General features: G+C 46.0%; 1 protein-coding gene across 2 annotated transcripts in view; it reads left to right on the top strand.

Annotated features, from left to right (window-relative positions):
* The first annotated feature begins 2579 nt into the window (after positions 1-2579).
* The window catches only part of NPR3 (natriuretic peptide receptor 3), an 81048-nt gene continuing 63830 nt past the window's right edge, over positions 2580-19797 (top strand). For both annotated transcript variants that reach the window (XM_061615878.1, XM_061615868.1), the window contains exon 1: positions 2580-3830. In XM_061615878.1, coding sequence (XP_061471862.1) covers positions 3095-3830 — 736 coding nt within the window. In that variant the 5' untranslated portion in view covers positions 2580-3094. The remainder of the gene's footprint in view (positions 3831-19797) is intronic.

The following is a 19797-nucleotide window of genomic DNA, read 5'->3' as shown; positions in this document are numbered from 1 at the left end:
CCCTGCAACACACAGCTGACTTCAGTATAACTGGCAAATTATCATGGTGCCCGATTGTTCTGCCTTGTAAGAAAACAGCAAACCATCAAAAGGTGGATGATTTTAATTTATGAAGCATATCTTCTTACCCAAATGTTCTAAAAGCGCAATCCAATATCTCACTGAGTAAATCTCACCCAGTGCAAAGGGCTTAGTCCCAGCTAAATTGGTATAGGGTTGCTATGGCTTTGGTACAGAGTAGTAGTCAAGCAATTTACTCTGGAGTAGCTCTCTTAATTCCAATGGACTCTCGTCATTTTTTATATTTGTGGAGTGCTTTGGGCATTTTGTACAAACTGGACACTTGGCACTGCAACTTAATGTCCTACTGAAGTCACCAAATAGTTCCCAGTGTTTTCAATAAATTAGAATAGAATATACAGTTTGAGAATTGTCACTTAGAGAACATCATTCTAAATGTACTCAAAACCAAATGTTTTCCCTCTATGGAAAATATTGATTTAAAAATAAAACACAAGCTCTTTCAACTGGGAAAGGAAACACGTGAAGACTCACTTTCTTGCTGCTTTTCATTAGATACTTGCTGAAAATAAATGCAGAAAATGTCATTCCTGTACAATAAATACTGAAACTGTCAAAAACGTCATTCACCCTTCCTGTTTTTTACAGCTGTAAACTATTTGTTCTGTAAAGTGTGGAGCTGTTCAGACTTCTCACATACATACACCCTCTCTGTGGACTAGATCTGCTAAGAGGTGCATCTTGGAAGCAAGTGCTATGCATCGGCTTTCCATAGTGGCTGAATTCTCTTGCTAGCTCCTTCCTCTGCCCATCTGTATCTTATCGTCCCCATCTCCTTATAACATTTGGAACCCATAACGTGGGATTTGCAACAGTGTGGCATACTTGGCACTCACTGCCTGAACATTGGAAACAGAGGGAATTATTGTTTCAGATGTGCTTTCCTTAATGGAGTGCCCACCTCATGTACAGTGAGGTGTGGGTTACAACTGAGCCCACTTTCAGTTCAATTGCTTATCTTGTCCTTGAACTTAATCCTTGATTCCATCTTGCGTTGGTTTTTGTTGCATGTTACAGTTCAGCACTCCAGGTAGTGACTCCCCATGTGAACACTCAAAGGAAACCACAAGTACAATCACCTCATGTGATAAATCTAGAAAGGGGTAAATAAATAAGCATTTATCTTTAAGAACATAAGAAAAGCCTGCTGGAACAGCCCAGTGGCCCATTTAATCCAGCATCCTGTTCTCACAGTGGCCAACCCCCTGGGAAGCCCACAAGCAGGATCTGAGCGCAAGAGCACTCTCCCATCTTGCACTTTCCAGCAACTAGTTTTCCAAAGCATACTGCCTCTGACTATGGTGGCAAAGCACAGCCATCATGGCTAGTAGCCACTGATAGCCTCCATGAATTTGTCTGATCTTCTTTATTTTGTGTTAAATTGTGTATGATTTTATGTACGCTGCCCTGAAATCTAATAGGATGAAAAGTGGTACAAATGTTTAATAAAATGAAATACAATTGCTATCACATATAGATATTTTGTAATATTTCCAAATAAGATTCCAAAGTCACTGAAATTAAGAACATAAAAAGAGCCTGCTGGATCAGGCCAGTGGCCCATTTAATCCAGCATCCTGTTTTCACAGTGGCCATCCAGATGCTTATGGGAAGCCCCCAACCAGGACCTGAGTGCTTAAATTAATCCAGAACTTTCCTGAATGCAAAGGACTGAAGTGTGTACGTATCTCCAGCACAAACATTCATGTGTTGCATGCTCTTGATGCAAAGATTACATTCTTGAAAGAAGAGCAAGTTTCTAGCCCTCATGTCCCAGCTGTAATGTATAGCTCTGGAGTCTTAGCTTTCCATACCTCTGCGAGCTCTTTGGGTACTTCCTCGCCAGCCCTGCGCGTTGGCCGTTTGTTCCTCGGTTAGAGACTTACATACATCTCCAGGCTGTATGCCTGCCCTTTTTGCACAGCCGATAAACAGGCCAGCAACCAGCCCCGGCAGTGTGTGAAGCAGGAGACAGTTCAAAGGGGGGGGGGGCGACGAAAGAGAGAGAAACCTCCTTGCGTGAGCAGATCCCTCTTTAAAACCCAGACTTTTGCATACAACGCCGCATGTAAGCCTGGCACACACCCCCCAATGCATCCATGCCGCTGAGCAAAGCGCCACTTGTTCAAGCATTCGCTCGTTCAGTCTAGCGCCCATGCCTGCGCACGGAAGCAAAGTCCTACTGGGTCCAGTGGGGCCGCCGCCTTGATTCCAAGCGAGCGCGCCCAGGATCGCAACATCTTGAATCTGCAGGCCCTCGGGACACCCAGGAAGGCTGCACCACCCACCCGCACCCTTCCTGGGGAAAAGGGGGCTCGCGGCTGCCTTTTTTCTTGACATTTGCCCACAGGGACTCTCGCGTTCCAGGAGTCCCAAGCGGAAGAGCGAGAGGGCGTGTGGCTGCGGAAGCGACCCGGGGGGGAGGAGGAGGAGCCACCAGCGGGCAAGGGGCGTTAGTGAGTGTCTCCTCCCACCCATCCACCCCCCCCCACCTCCAGCACAACCCCGGCCTCGCAGCGCCATGTGTGCGGCGACCAGGCGCGCGGGCTGCCGCCACACTATTTAAGCGGAGGCTATGCGACCAGGAGGATCAACGGAGGTCCACCTAGAAGATCACTCGGGAGGCAGAGAAGCTGGGGACGGGGGCGGCGGAGGAGGACGAGGAGGGGGAGGAGGACGAAGAACGAGGAGGCGGCGGCGGAGGAGGCGGAGATGCCGCTTTCGCCCCCATCACCACCGCCGCACCAGGGACAAGTCGCGGGAGAGTTGGAGTTGAGTTGCAAAACATCCCTCCCCCACCTTTAAAAATAAAAAAGCGACATATTCACTACTAGACCTCAAGAAGAGTGAAAACGGGGGAGGGGGGAGTAAAGACGAGCCGCCCCCTTTTCTTGGATCCATACAAACTTTGCCGAGCTTGATTGCGCTTTACTCTCGGCACCTTTTTGGACGCAGTTACATTTCCCGCGCAGGGCACATCCAGGCGCCCTTTCCCCCTCGTCGCACCGCAGCCATGCCCTCCTTTCTCTTCCTGAGTTTCTTTGCTTGCAGCCTGCTGGCTTGGCTGCTCCTCGCAGGCGGGAGTAACAGCAGCAGCAGCCGCCGCCGCCCGGGCGTGGAACAGCAGGAGGAAGCGCGCGAGGATCAAGCGCTGCGGGTGCTGGTGCTGCTCCCCAAGGACAACGCGTACCCGTTTTCCCTGGCGCGGGTCCGGCCGGCCATCGAGTACGCGGTGCGGAGCCTGGAGGCGAACGCGACGCTTCTGCCAGCGGGCCACACTTTCCGGCTCTTCTACCACGACTCGGATTGCGGCAATGGGGCGTTGTTCAGCCTGGTGGATATGGTCGCCTTGAGCGGGCAGTGGCCGGACCTGCTGCTGGGGCCCGTCTGCGAATACGCGGCCGCGCCGGTAGCGCGCCTGGCCTCCCACTGGAACCTGCCCATGATCTCGGCCGGCGCGTTGGCTGCCGGCTTCAGCACGAAGACGGGCGAATACTCGCACCTGACCCGGGTCGCTCCGGGCTACGCCAAGATGGGCGAGATGTTCCTGGCGCTCTTCCGGCACCACAAGTGGAATCGGGTCATGCTGGTCTACCACGAAGACAAGGAGCAGCGCAGCTGCTTCTTCGCCGCCGAGGGCGTCCACGTGGTATTCCGAGAAGCTGGCCTCCACATGGACGACTTCGCCTTCGACGAGAGCGGCAAGTACACGGACGACGTGGTGCGCGCCATCCAGGGCGGCGAGAGAGGTGAGGAGGGCGCGCGGGGCCGGGAGGACACCCCGGGCAGGGAATCATCTCGAGGGGGAAAGAACCTCGTGCCTCCCGCTAGTCAGAGACCCTTCCAGGCGCAGGCGAGGCTCCTCCCGCGGAAGAAGCGACGCCTGGACGGACTAAGCAGCGCGCAACTCCAGCGGTGCGTCCCAATGCCTCTTTGAAAGGTTCTTGGGACGCGCCTCTCTGCGCTCTGTGGCGTAGCGGGTTAGGGAAAAGGGGGAACGGCGGAGGTTTTGAGCAAGCCGCTCTTCCGGAGAAAGGGCGTGGGGGCTGAAGATGCGCGCCGCCATCCGCGCGGGATTGTGTCCGAATGGGCTACCAAATCGGGATCCACTCATAAGTTAGAAGCTGTTGCTTGGAGCCTTTGTGTCATTTGGCATCTCTGCCTCATCCCTATTTCTAACCTTAGAGTTTTAAAAAACCCGGGGGGGGCACTTGCAGACTATTGTCATTTTCTGGTGGGATTCAATCCCCTACGGACAAATTCAGATTGCTCCATTTTAGACGATTGGGTGGTCTTTTGCAAAAAGATCAGACTTTTTGCAGTAAGGAACATGAAGGGAAGTGTGAGATAACAGGTACTTTGACACAGCCTTGTCTAACCTCCCCACAGTCAAATCAGAATGAGTACTCATTACCTAGCCAATGTTGCCTAATGTCCCGGCAAACAAATTGGGAGGAAGGCTCCATAAACAGGTCTTCTGGAAGTAGCCAGAGACTGCCATCTAGACATAGCCTTGTTTGCAGGGTGCTTTCAAGTACACCTCTGTGCACCTTGAGTGTGCATAGGGATTGCAGTGCATTTGTGTGACTTGGCCTCACAATAGCCCTCTGGTTTGGGCTATAGTTGTTCCTGTTTTATGGAAGGGAACCTGAAGCTGAGAGAGAACAACTTCCCCAAGGCCAAACAGGCAGTCATTAGCAGGAATGCAACTTGAATCCAGGGCTCCAGCATCCCAATCAAACCCATTCCAGTTCCTTGTAGAATTCGGTTACTCTTTTCATTCCACTCCCTGCTACAACTGTTTGGCATTATTGTTTCCTTTCTCAGGTTGCTGCCTTGATAGATGAGGATCCTCTCCTTTGCATATGTTAAAAGTTAAACCTAACCCATTGATTTGCATTGCGTTGGGGCCTGTATGTTCAATGCCTGGAGAACTATGTGTTAAAAAGACAGAGGATGCATGGAAATTATGGCGGAGGGGATAGCTATGCAGGTGTTTATCAGCTTTCCCCTACTTGAGCTCTACGACTGCAGTGGTACGCTAGGAAGCACTCAGGCTATGAACACATATATACGCAATAAAGAAGTAAAGATTATTTCAAAAGAACTATTTTTTAAAAGGATGCTGAAAAGATGAGGACATGAGAAGAATGTATTGTCATCAGTGATGCCACAAGCACTAGCCAGTAGGTGTTCATGACACTCTTGAAAGCATAATATGCCTAGCACCACATACAGCAGTAGATGCACTGGGAAAAATGTGATTTCTCTAGTAGGCACATGGGTTTGGTATCCTCCAGCAAATGTGTATTTTATTCTTCAGTAATACATACATCTTTTTCGCTTCAGTGTCACCAAACTGCACAGTGCCAGTAATCTTTGAAATCCTGGTTTATCCCCTTCCAGTTTTGCTCTTCTCTGAACTAAGGACTCACCTCAATCTCTCACTTTGTTTCGTCTGTGACAGATTTATTTATTTAATAAATTTGTACCCTCCCTTTCAGGGCAAAAAAAACAACAACGAAAAAAATCCTTCCCAAGGTAGTTCACAAAAAATTTAAAAACAAAAGGGGTTGTATCTGACTAGATCAGAGTAGACTTAAGTTAGTCCAATAGGTCTACTCTTGAGTGTGGCTTAAGTGGCTACAACTCAGGTTTTGCTTTTTTTTCATATGCTGTTAGGGAGTCTGCTATGCACCTTTTCTGTTCTCAGTATTACATAATGGAAAGTGGTATGAAATGAGAATGGCTTTCTATGCAGTCTGTGAATGACTGTGTTACGTTGCTGTGAATGACTGAATAGTGGAAATCTGGACTGCAGAGTTTTAATGTACTGTAGACCAGCCTTTCCCAACCTTTGGGTCCCCAGACTTTGCTGGACTACAGTTCCCATAATTCCTGACCATTGGCCATGCTGGCTGGGGCTGATGGGAGTTGTAATCCAGCAACATCTGGGGACCCAAAAGTTGGGGAAGGCTTCCTTGGACTGTTTTGTATAGATGTATGCATACGCAGACCAGGTACAGTGTAGCAGCTTTAGAGTCCGAGCCAATCAGGAAGTGCGATTCTCACCTCTGCCATGATCTCAGTAGGGGGCTTTAAGGAAGCCATTAATCCCTTTGCCTCAGTCTTCCATCTATAGCATGGCGATAATAATGCTGACCTTCCTTTCAGGATTGTTGTAACAACCAGCTATTCAACACAAGCTGTTGCTGTGACAGAAAGTTAACATATTTATATGAAGCATTCTGAAGGCTCGTTTTTCTTCAGAGTTTGGCTCTCTCTTTCAACATTTCCTCCTGTTGCTGCTCAAGAAAGCAACTGGAACAGATAATTTTTAGAAGATGATTTAGAAAGGATTGAGGTCCCTCATTTTTTCGAAGCATTTTTGTTGCTATGGTCCTTTCCATGTGATCATAGCACAGGGTTGATTGTGGGTGAGCTGTATACAGAGGCGGTAAGTCGGAACCCTCATTTCCAGAGCTATGCTCTGAATGCAACACATCCCAGTGCTCCTTTGACTGTATTCATCTTATTGTGATCAGTATTAGCAAAGCTTACTAGTGCTTTATAACACAGGCAACGATCCCTCCACTGATACGTGTGGCATGCTCTTTTCCTCCCATTTATCACATGCCTGCATGCATGCGTGCTTGTAGTTCCAGGTCATTGCCCCTGGACTGTGTGAGGCAGGCTAGTGTCCATTATGCGATTGCTAAGAATAGACAGCCAACTATTCAACACAAGCTGTTGCTGTGATGCAGATAACTGTAGTAGCTGTCTCTTGGGAATACTAAAGTGGCCTATATGATCAGGTGACAAGGCAATATACTCAAAGGAATGTCTTTCAGCATGCCTCATTTAAGAGGGTTTTTTTAAAAATAAAAGGGAATTCCCATACAAGAAATGCTGCAGATAATACAACAAGAAAGAGTTAACTCCAGAGTTTCCTGTCTTCCTGTGCTACTGATTCAGAAATTAATGTTCCCGCCTCTGAGAGCCCCTCTCATTTCCATTTTCTGCTTCTTTGTTTAGCTTTGCCAGTGAAGGAACTTACTAGGATTTTCCTCCATTCCTCCCCCTCCTTGTATTTTCTTCAAAAACTGGCTCATTCAAAATTTTATTACCTGTCCATATAGATGATGAATGCGTTAACATTTTCTGTGCCTCTTTTTACTAGTTTTCCCTCCGTTACAAGTAGTTCTTGTTTGGAGCTTTTGTCACAATATCAGCAAGACTCTAATCTTTTGTGGTGTTTCCTGTTTTTATTCAGCATAGGAAGTTGTTCTCTGGTAGGTCATAGCCTGATGGCTTTTGGACTCCTTTGAGTTCAGCAGGGGTAGAAGGACGTGGAGCCAGATTTACAATGAATGGGGGTTGGGATATTCTCCAGAATGAAACTTCAGATACCTCTGGGTTGTTCATTACCTGTGCATGTCATCTGTTATACGAGAGACACCACAAAGGCTGACTGCACAGCTGCCTTGGCGATACTTATTTAAAAAATACCCTGGCTCATAGTTATTCCTGATCATGTACACATCTAGCATTTGATGGATTCCATCCACATCTCCTTTAAAAAAATGCAAGCACTGCAATGCAACAAATGCCCGTAGAGAGTAAAATGAATGCCCTAAATCACAGGAGTACCGGAAACTAACTCGGTTTTCTGTCACATATCTTACCCTAACAGTGTCACACAGTCAATTTCCTGTAGTTTCAGAGCAAGATATCTGAATGACCTTGGAGGGAGCCTTCCCACAAATAACGTGTGATAGAATCCACAGTCATTACCATCAGTAAAAGTGTTGCCCATAAAATACAATGGGATTTAGATGATGTCTATAAATGTGTGCTTCTTTTGAAGCTACAGTTGAACATTTATGCTTTAAGTTGGATTCCTGCATTGAGCGGGGGGTTGGACTCGATGGCCTTATAGGCCCCTACCAACTCTACTGTTCTATGATTTAAATATTCTGATATTACACTGTTGTACAGCAGACAGAAATTTGCTTCTCTGTCACTGTAGAAAAACCAGCTTGCAGGATGCAGTGAGGGCAAATGCTGAGATAACCCTCCTGCACCATTTTGGGAGTGAGGTAGAGTAAGCAATAGAGATGTTAGCAGCTGTGTGTTTCCCTGCACCCAACCCCTAAATCATGAATGTCTGAATGAAAGGTTTCCGTTTGTGCAGATGTTTACAAGGTCACTAAAGCTCCATCACAGGGGACAAGACACACATTAGTGCTCCACCAATTCTTACCCCAAGAAGAAACCACAATGCTAGCACGGGTAGCCTAGGCAGGAACTCTGCCTGCATTAAACTCTTGTTCAAGTGGTATCTTGATTGATTAATAAATAAATATAGATAGCACAGTCCGCTCCTCAAATGCAGGGATATATCACTGAACACTAAAGTCAGGATCATTCAGACCATGGTATTCCCGATCTCCATGTATGGATGTGAAAGTTGGACAGTGAAAAAAGTGGATAAGAGAAAAATCAACTCATTTGAAATGTGGTGTTGGAGGAGAGCTTTGCGCATACCATGAACTGCGAAAAAGACCAATAATTGGGTTTTAGAACAAATTAAACCACAACTATCATTAGAAGCTAAAATGATGGAACTGAGGTTATCATACTTTGGACATATAAAGAGGAGACATGATTCACTAGAAAAGACAGTGATGCTGGGAAAAACAGAAGGGAGTAGAAGAAGAGGAAGGGCAAACGGGAGATGGATTGATTCCATAAAGGAAGCCACAGACCTGAACTTACAAGATCTGAACAGGGTGGCTCATGACAGATGCTGTTGGAGGTCGCTGATTCATAGGGTCACCATAAATCGTAGTCAACTTGAAGGCACATAACAACAAACAGTCCTCTCTACTTATGCGATACTTTAACACAGGCAGACACTTATATTGGGTTAAAAAGTTGGCAACACTTTGCTATGCATGACAATGACTAAGGCTGCTTCGTTTATAGTCCACTGCTTATACTGGACAAACTGTCTTCGTTCCATTAGCATTTTCAAAGTGCACTGTGCACCAGAAATTGCTAACTAAAGCTGGGACTAGATGTTTGGCAGCAAGCATGCTATTTCCACCGGTCTGTTTGATGTCAAAACATGACACAAGAGAGGGGCATTTGCAGCAGAGAAGTGGCAGATGCAGGGTGGGTGTTTCACTTTTCCCTCCTTCTCCTAGCTTTTTTCTTGCAATATCTCTCCCCCCAGCAGGACATCTGAGGACATGTTTTCCTGGCAAGTGGGGAAAAGCAGAGGCAACTAGAAGCTGCAGGGATAGGCTAGAGAAGGGCTAAACACCCCTTCCAATCTCTCCTGCACGTCACCCCTATCTCTGAATTGCACATCAAGAGCCACGAGAGTTCCCTACACACTGTGTGAATCACACCCACTGGGCTCCCCTTCCCCTGCTCCTCCCAGTTCATGCATTTTGTCAAAACCAGTGATCATGGTTTGTTCTGCTCCCAACAAATCATGATCTGTACCTAAGGTGTGTTCTGATCATTTTTTGTTGGAAGCAAAAGAACATAGAATCATTGGATCAGACATAACCCTGAACCAGGAATTGCGGTTTGTTCTTGCGTGCATGAATAGGGAGGAGTCACACAGCCCAGAAAGCTGTGTTTACAGTAAACCATTAAGTATGGTGGTCAATGAAGTGAAGAAATGTAACTTTTTGTTCAAGCCAAGGACATCTCTTGTTCTACTTAAGCCTCCCCTGTTGTTATTGTTGTATTACATAATTAGAAATTGGCCTCCTTTTCAGGATACTTCATTTTAAGAATGCAAAGACACCATGAGCATACCCAAAAGGAAATGGTGAATGGAGAGCCACAAATCTTATGCCTAACCTTTCATTTTTTCATAGTGACTCTGCATATGTTAGGAGTATAAGGGATGTTTTCTTTTGGTCCTGCTGAATAGAGAGGCTCTTCCCCCTCAACCTTGGCGAGATCCCATTGAGTATTCCATAAATAACAAAGACATTTTGTGGAAGTAGCTATGGGGAGGGCAGAGCACATGGATTCCTGACTCTTGTATTTGTTCAGTAATATGCTCATCAATTTAGCAAAAACAAGCAAGTGGGAGACAAGCAGCTTGTAAAACATGTTTATGAAAAATTAGAGTAAATACACGGATTTCAGAATCACTTGTTAGTGTGATGTTTAGTTATATACATTCAGCGGTGGGAGGAGGTCTCCTACATTAATATAATTAAGATTAGATTAATTACAAAATCTGGGGCTCGCGCTATAAGTGATGGTGGCAGATCCATTGAATTATATCTGGATCTGCCCCAGTCACTTATAAGGACTGGGTTGGGGGTTGATTTTTCAAGTGAAAGAGGTGTGCAGGTGAGGGGAGCTCAGCCTTCGCCATGCCTGCTGCTTACTTCCTCATAGCCCAGGGGGTGAGGAACCTTTTTCAGCCCAAGGGCCACATTCCATCATGGGCAACCTTCCAGGGTCCAGTAGTGGGACAGATCTGGCTCTTATCTTTGCCCAGTAGGCTACAGTCTAGCCATGCAAAAGTCAGCGGTTTCAACACAAACATCTCTCTATCCAGGCAGGGAAATGGCATTATCACAATTCAAGGACACGTTCCAGCCAGGCAGAAGAAATGGAGGAGGCTGTGGAGCAAGGCTAGTGAGGGGTGTGGCCTGAGGAGAGTTCCAAGGGCCAGAGAGAGAGGCCTGGAGGGCCGCATTTGACCCTTGGGCCTGACATTCCCATTCTTGCCATAGTGTCTCCCCGCAGTTGCTCCCCACCTGCCTGAAGCTTACTTCTGATGCCGGAGCTCAGATGAGAAAAGCTGGAGAAACATATTTATTTATTTATTTTATATCCCACTCTTCTTCCCAGAAGGAGCCCAGGGCAGCAAAGAAAAACACTAAAAACACTCTAAAACATCTTAAAAACAGACTTTAGAATATTACAACAAAACATCTATAAAAACATATTTTTTAAAAAAAGCTTTACAAACATGCTAAAAAGCAGTTCCAACACAGATGCAGCCTGGGATAAGGTCTCTACTTAAAAGGCTTGTTGAAAGAAGAAGGGCATCAGTAGGCGCCAAAAAGATAACACAGATGGCTCCTGTCTAATATTTAAGGGGAGGGAATTCCAAAGGATATGCTATGCTAAAGGTCCACTTCCTATGTTGTGCAGAACGGACCTCCTGATAAGATGGTATCTGCAGGAGTCCTCACCTGCAGAACGCAGTGATCAACTGGGTATATAAGGGATAAGACAGTCTTTCAGGTATCCTGGTCCCAAACTGTATAAGGCTTCTGTGTAAACCAGAATTGGTGGGTAGTAAATCACACATGGGGGGGATTAGCGCCCCACCAGGACCACCACATGTCCTTTTGATTTGAAAATAGAACCTTTATCCCCATGACCCCATATGATTGGGGCAGACACTGAGTTTAGACAAATACATCTACTATTAAGTGTAGTGTGAGCCTGACTACTCATAAACTGGCTTGCTTATATGCCTGTAAGAAATAGGCAAGTGCTATAATTTGTTAGACCTCGTTGTATGAATGTAGGATCAAGCAAGCTTCCCAAGTTGTGTCACATATCCAACTGTGTTCTCTAGGCCATTCACACCATTCTAAAACCAGCAGTGGATGGCACAGGCAGGGTGGCATTGCTCACCCACCTTCCCAACACCAAGCATTGCTGCCAGTTCCTGAGAGGGAGAGAGGTGAGGTCACACTTAAGCACCTTGGTCAGTTCCTTGAAAGTTCAAACTAAAACCCAGAGCAGATTCCACTGCCTCACAGACATGGAGCCACCCACTGCCACTGGCTGGCCAAAAGCTTACTGTGTGGTGCACATCTGTGGCGTCTTATTTGTAATTGTCATCTGGAGTCATCCCACATTAATGAGTGTTGTGGGAAAACTACAGTTTTGACTGGAGATAATTATTGTGCGTCTCAAAGGGAACAGTCTGCCAGTCATGGAGATACATGGTAAAGGCTATTGCACCTTATTGAAATGGATTGCCTTCAAGTCGATTCCGACTTATAGTGACCCTATGAATAGGGTTTTCATGGTAAGCAGTGTTCAGAGGGGGTTTACCATTGCCTCCCTCTGAGGCTGAGAGGCATTGACTGGCCCAAGGTCACTCAGTGAGCTTTGTGGCTTTGTTTGGATTCGAACCCAGGTTGTAGTCCAACACCTTAACCACTATGCCACACTGGCTCTCATTGCACCTTATTATGTTTACTGATTGAGTTCTGTTTTGAACTTTCAGGCAATTAAGGAACTGGGAATGAGTAACCAGTTGTATGACGCTGAGCCTCTTCCTTCTAGCCTCTTTGAACAGAAAGAGAGACTCAACAATTGAACAGGACAGGCTCTCTGACCAAGGTGCAGGATAGTTAGGTGACTGTACTAGTTTGCTGCAAGCAGCTAATAAAAGTTGGGCTTCCACCTTTCCTCTGAGGACCTTGAGGCAGCACACATTTGATTCTCCTCCCATTTTATCCTCAGAACACCCTCTGAGGAGCTTAGGATGAAAGAGAGAGTGATGTGACCCAAAATCACCTATTGAGCTTTACAGCTCAGTGGGGATTTGAACCCAGATCTCCCCAGTCCTAGTCTGACACCCTAACCACTACTCCAGGAGTAGGGAATCTTTTTCAATCCAAGGGCCACATTCCCTTCTGGGTCAGCTTCTGGGGGTAACTTGCTGGTGGTGGACAGGGTATGAAGCAAAATTAGACAGAGCAATTAATGTGAATGTTACCTTCGTATGGCAGTCTAGTTTCTACACACACTCACACACCACTCGCTGTTGTGGAGGAATTCACTCAGAGGCTTTTATAACTGAAGTAGATTCCAAGTTTATTCCAAGCATGCAGTGCTGGAGAGCCAAGCAGAAATTGCGACTGACTCTCTACAAAATGGTACAGGCCTTTATAGTTTTTCAAAGAAGAAAGACTTCAGCAGATGAAACTCACATTTCAAGCATGTGTAACACACATGAAATTCTTTTAATTAATTTATTTATTTATTACATTTATATACCGCCCCATAGCCAAAGCTCTCTGGGCGGTTTACAAAAATTAAAAACATTGAACATTAAAACAAATATACAATTTTAAAACCATACAAAATTTAAAACCATAAAGCACAGATAAACAAGTTAAAAGTCCTGGGGTCAGAGCTGACCACATGTTGTTACAATGCCTGGGAGAAAATGAAAGTCTTGATCTGGCACCAAAAAGATAACAATGTTGGCTCCAGGTGAACTTCATCAGGGAGATCATTCCATAATTTGGGGGCCACCACTGAGAAGGCCCTCTCCCTTGTTGCCATCCTCCGAGCTTCCCTTGGAGTAGGCACCCGGAGGAGGACCTTTGATGTTGAGTGTAGTGTACGGGTGGGTTCGTGTTGGGAGAGGCGTTTTGTCAGGTATTGACAACTGACCCCTGTGGAACTCCATACTTGAGAATCCACAGGGCCGAGCAGTGTTCCCCAAGCACCACCTTTTGGAATCGACCCACCAGTGGAGAGGAACCACTGCCATGCAGTCCCACTCCCAACTCAGCCAGTCTTCCCAGAAGGATACCATGGTCAATGGTATCGACAGCCACTGAGAGATCAAGGAGAATCAACAGAGTCACACTCCCCTGTCTTTCTCCCGACAAAGGTCATTGTACAGGATGACCAAGGCTGTTTCCATGCCAAAACCAGGCCTGAAACCCAATTGAAATGGATCCAGATAATCGGTCTTATCCAAGAGTGTCTGGAGCTGGCTTGCCACCACTCATTCAAGGACCTTGCCCAGAAATGAAACATTTGCTACCGGCCTATAGTTATTAAGATTTTCCGGGTCCAGGGAAAATTTCTTCAGGAGTGGTCTCACTACCGCCTCTTTCAGGGGCCCCGGGACCACCCCCTCTCGCAAAGAGGCATTAATCACTTCTCTGGCCCAGCTGGCTGTTCTATCCCTGCTAGCTTTTATTAGCCAAGAAGGGCAAGGATCCAGCACAGAAGTGGTTGCATTAACCTGTCCAAGCACCTTATCAATGTCCTTAAGCTGTACCCGCTGAAACTCATCCAAGCAACCAGGACAAGGCTGTGCTCTGGATACCTCGCGTGATTCACCTGCTATAACACTGGAGTCTAAGTCCTGGCGGATGCCTAAATTTTATCCTGGAAGTGCCTAGCAAATTCATTACAGCGAGTCTCAAAGGGTTCTACCAAATCCTCGGGGCCAGCATGTAATAGCCCCTGACAACTCTGAAAAGCTCCGCTGGGCGGCAAATTGATGATTTAATAGTGGCAGCAAAATATTTTTTTGCTGCCCTCGCTTCCCCTGAATACAGCTTACCGTAGGCCAGTGGTTCTCAAACTGTTTTGGTTTGTGGCACACTGTAAAACATATAAAAATTTTATGGCGCACTTCGTGTACAAAATTAAAAATATATTAATATATTTTAAACTATGAATAAAAATAACAAACTATAGAAAACTATTACTTACCCTATACAAATGGGTTTCTTCTCATTTTTAAAATATACTTTCATAATATTTGAGGCACACCTAGCCACCTCTCAGGGCGCACCAGTGTGCCTGGGCGCACCGTTTGAGAATCACTGCCGTAGACACTTATTAGTGTTTGATTGCATCCACCAGGAGTTTGTCTCCATCGGCACTCAAGGCTTCTCCTATATTGTTTCATCACTCTCAGCTCTGGGATATACCATGGAACCGTACGAGCTCTACACAGGAGAGGGAGCTCAGGAGCAATAATGTCAACTGCTCGGGTCATTTCTGTATTCCACAGATCAACGAGGGTTTCAACAGGAGCGCCAGCCCTATCAGCCGCAAAACTCCCCAGAGCCCTTTGGAAACCATCTGGATCCATTAGTCTCTGGGGGCGGACCATCTTAATAGGTCCCCCACCCTTGCAGAGGAGAAAAACTACTGTAAGTCTAAACTTCAGCAAGCAGTGATCTGTCCATGACAGAGGGACTCATGTAAGGCTCCCCACATTCAGATCACCATCTCCATGTCCAGTTGCAAAAACCAAGTCTAGAGTATGCCCTGCTACATGTATTGGGCCGATGGCATGTTGGGACAGTCCCATGGCCGTCATGGAGACCATGAAATCCAGAGCTGCCCCAGTTACGGTGGCTTTGGCATGAATGTTGACATCCCCCAGAAGCAACAGAGTGGAGGATCATAGCAGTACACCTGAGACCACCTCCGTCAGCTCAGCTAGGGAGTCTGTTGGGTAACGGGGTGGGCGGTACACCAACAGAATCCCCAGTCTGTCCTGCTGACCCAACACAAGGTGCAAACACTCCAGACCAGTAGTCACATGGACAGGGTGCTTGCAGAGGGAGATGGAGCTCCTATAGACCACAGCAACCCCCCCTCCCCGACCCTCAGGTCTACCCTCAATTCAGAGCATTCTGATTATCTGTAAATTGCTTGGACAGGTTGTTAGGGAGTACCGGGCCATGTTGCTAAGGGAGTACTTGCCTAACTAGAGTTGTAACACTTTGAAGCTGGTTATACTGTCGTAAAGAGTGCGCTTCAAGGACATACAAGAAAACACAAAGGCATGTTTGCTCAGCCATCTGGTCTATCAGTTGTTTTCCCATGCTCAGCAGTTTTTTACACTTCCCAGACACAGGCAGAACCAATATTTTCAGATACCCAAAATCCTCTACATCCCAGTTATTTTACTTCCACACTGTCCTCCATCCAGACAAACAAGAGGCATTGCCAGAGTTCAAGGACATATTCCAGCCAGGCAAAGATACTGAAGAAGGGTGTGAAGCAGGGCTGGTGAGGGGTTGCCCTGGGAAGGGGGTGTGGCATGGGGGAGTCCTGAAGACCAAATGGAGATCTGGAGGATCATATTTGGCCCCTGGCTCTGAGGTTCATCATCCCTACACTATACCTTACTGGCTCTAAATACATCCAACCTAATTTTAGCGTCCCATTGGCTTACAACTCCCTCCCCCTCCAAAAGCATAGTAAACCAATCCAAAGAGAATTGAAACTAAATGAAACCCATAAAAGATGTAGTCAGATGGCTAATAGGTGAATGTTTTGGACAGTGTCATAGGTATAAACTGGCAGTTTGGCAGAAGTTGTTATGGTTATTGACTTGGTGCAATGGGCTGCAGAACTTCAGGGAGCAAGACTGTACCTTCAAGGACAAGTTTGCCAACTTGGCAACAAGGGAGAGGGCTTTCTCAGTGGTGGCCCCCAAATTATGGAATGATCTCCCTGACGAGGTGCGCCTGGCACCAACACTGTTATCTTTTCGGCGCCAGGTCACGACTTTCCTCTTCTTCCAGGCATTTTAACGTGTTTTTTTAAAAAGTGTTTTTAAATTTGTATATTTGTTGTAAACCGCCCATAGAGCCCATAGAGCAGTGGTTCCCAACCTTTATAAGCACGGGACCCCCTTTATAACCTGAAAAAAAATTGTGACCCCCTCCCCCCAGGGAGGCAGGCTGGCTGCCAGGAAGCAAGGGGGAAAGCAGCCTTTCTTTGCAGGCTTGCTTCTTTTTGCTTCACAAGAAGCCCTCTCCTCTCATTCTAAGTAAGGGTGTTGCCAGTAGCGGCAGTGCAAGGAGATCAGAATCAGTGATAGTAATCCCCTCTTCTTCCTGGTAGCTCCACCCTCAGCCTCCTTTGGCATCTGCCATGTATTTTATAGGCAGATGCCTGCCCTTAGTGCGCCTGAAAGAAGCTCTGGCGCTTCAGAAAAGGCCTCCCCTCTTGTTTGGAGCAAGGGGGAGGTGCCATCTGCAGCGGCAGTGGAAAGCAGACAGTGTAGAGGGAGTGAAGATTTTTTTTAAAAATTAATAAATAATTCATTTCTTTACTGCTCACGGCCCCCTCTGGATTACTTCGCGGCCTCCCTGTGGGTCCTGGCCCCCAGGTTGGGAACCACTGCCATAGAGCTTCGGCTATGGGGCGGTATACAAATGTAAATAATAATAATAATAATAATAATAATAATAATAATAATTGTTTGTTGTTATGTGCCTCCAAGTCGATTACGACTTATGGCGACCCTATGAATCAGTGACCTCCAAGAGCATCTGTCATGAACCACCCTGTTCAGATCTTGTAAGTTCAGGTCTGTGGCTTCCTTTATGGAATCAATCCATCTCTTGTTTGGCCTTCCTTTTTTTCTACTTCCTTCTGTTTTTCCAAGCATTATTATCTTTTCTAATGAATCGTGTCTTCTTGTTATGTTTCCAAAGTATGATAACCTCAGTTTCATCATTTTAGCTTCTAATGATAGTTCTGGTTTAATTTGTTCTAACACCCAATTATTGGTCTTTTTTGCAGTCCATGGTATCCGCAAAGCTCTTCTCCAACACCACATTTCAAATGCATTGATTTTTCTCTTATCAGCTTTTTTCACTGTCCAACTTTCACATCCATACATAGAGATCGGAAATACCATGGTCTGAATGATCCTGACTATAGTGTTCAGTGATACATCTTTACAGTTGAGGACCTTTTCTAGTTCTCTCACAGCTGCCCTCCCCAGTCCTAGCCTTCTTCTGATTTCTTGACTATTGTCTCCATTTTGGTTAATGATTGTGCCAAGATATTGACAATCCTTGACTTCAGTGTCCTCATTGTCAACTGTAAAGTTTCATAAATCTTCTGTTGTCATTACTTTAGTCTTTTTGACATTCAGCTGTAGTCCTGCTTTTGTGCTTTCCTGTTTAACTTTCATCAGCATTCATTTCAAATCATTACTGGTTTCTGCTAGTAGTATGGTATCGTCTGCATATCTTAAATTATTGAAATTTCTCCCTCCAATTTTCACACCTCCTTCTTCTTGGTCCAATCCTGCGTACAGATTAAATAAATAGGGTGATAAAATACACCCTTGTCTCACACCCTTTCCGATGGGGAACCAATTGGTTTCTCCATATTCTGTCCTTACAGTAGCCTCTTGTGCAGAGTATAGGTTGCGCATCAGGACAATCAGATGCGGTGGCACCCCCATTTCTTTTAAAGCATTCCATAGTTTTCCATGATCTACACAGTCAAAGGCTTTGCTGTAATCTATAAAGGACAGGGTGATTTTCTTCTGAAATTCCTTGTTCCGTTCCATTATCCAACATATGTTTGTGATGATCTCTTGTACCTCTTCCCTTTCTCAATCCAGCTTGGACGTCTGGCATTTCTCGGTCCATATATGGCAAGAGCCTTTGTTGTAGAATCTTGAGCATTACTTTACTTGCAGATATTAAGGCAATAGTCCGATAATTACTGCATTCCCTGGAATCCCCTTTCTTTAGAATTAGGATGTATATGAAACGCTTCCAGTCTGTGGGCCATTGTTTAGTTTTCCATATTTCTTGACAGATTTTAGTCAAAATGTGGGCTGATTCAGTCTCAGTAGCTTGTAGCAACTCTATTGGTATGCCATCTATTCCTGGTGATTTGTTTCTTCCAAGTGTTTTAAGAGCAGTTTTCACCTTGCATTCTAAAATTTCTGGTTCTTCATCATATGGTTCCTCCGTGAATGAATCTGTCATCCTGGTATCTCTTTTATAGAGTTCTTCAGTGTATTGCTTCCATCTTCCTTTTATTTCATCTCAGTCATTCAGTGTGTTCCCCTGTTGATTATTCAACATCCCTACTCTTGGTTTAAATTTCCCTTTCATTTCTCTAATCTTTTGGAGCAGGGCTCTTGTTCTACCCTTTTTGTTGTCTTCTATTTCTATAAAGTAACTATTGTAATAGTTCTCTTTGTCCCTACGTACTAGTTGCTGTATTGTTGCGTTTAGGGTTCTGACTGTGTTTCTATCTCCTTTTGCTTTTGCTTTCCTTCTCTCTTTAACCATTTGAAGAGTTTCTTCAGTCATCCATTGGGGTCTTTCTTTTTAACTAGAGGTATTGTCTTTTTGCATTCTTCTCTGATAACATCTCTGAGTTCATTCCATAGTTCTGTTGAGCCCAGGGGTGTTGAGCCCAGCCTGCCTCCTGAGGATCAAGGAGGGGGAAGGCATGAGTTGCAGGCGCCTCAGCCGTCACTGGGTATGGACGATCCAGCTGTTGTTCAGCCTAGCCCAGACCTTGAGGAAGAGATCGAGCTAGCTGCCCCGCCAGTTCCCACGGATGGCCCTGCCCCTCAATGGGACAGTGCTCAGCCATCAAGCACCCCCACGGAGCCATTAGGGGAGGATTCCGAAAGAGCAGTAACTCCTCCTGTGCCAAGCAGTATCCTGGAGATGCCCGATGCTTCCCAGCCCTCTGCTTCCCTGCCTGCAGAAGAGAACGCTGTTTTGTCATTTGAGCCCATAGAGACTCGCCCCCCTTCACCATGCTCATGACGTAGAGAGAAGCGGACAGGGCAGAGGGCGTGTGTGCGAAGGAGTGAGAGGTTATGCTCCAAGACCTCTCCTATTTAAGACTGCCGCGCTGTGAATGGGGCGCTGAGTCAACTTTCATCACACGTTGCAGAGCATGTCTGGAGGGTAGTTAGGGACTTGTAGTGAGTTAGCATAGAGTCTTTTCTATGAGGCACTCAGCCTTTGATGTATCCATTACATTAATAAATTAGCAAGAGTTCCTTGCACCCTCGTCACCGACTCGTGGTTCCCACTCTGAACCAGACAAGTTCTTCTGGTTCTCTGTCAACTAAGTTTAAAGCCTCAAACCTGTTCCTTATTTGATCTT

The sequence above is a fragment of the Rhineura floridana genome, chromosome 1 (genome assembly GCF_030035675.1).
Source record: "Rhineura floridana isolate rRhiFlo1 chromosome 1, rRhiFlo1.hap2, whole genome shotgun sequence".
Taxonomy (NCBI): domain Eukaryota; kingdom Metazoa; phylum Chordata; class Lepidosauria; order Squamata; family Rhineuridae; genus Rhineura; species Rhineura floridana.
This window is presented reverse-complemented; position numbering and strand designations above follow the sequence as displayed.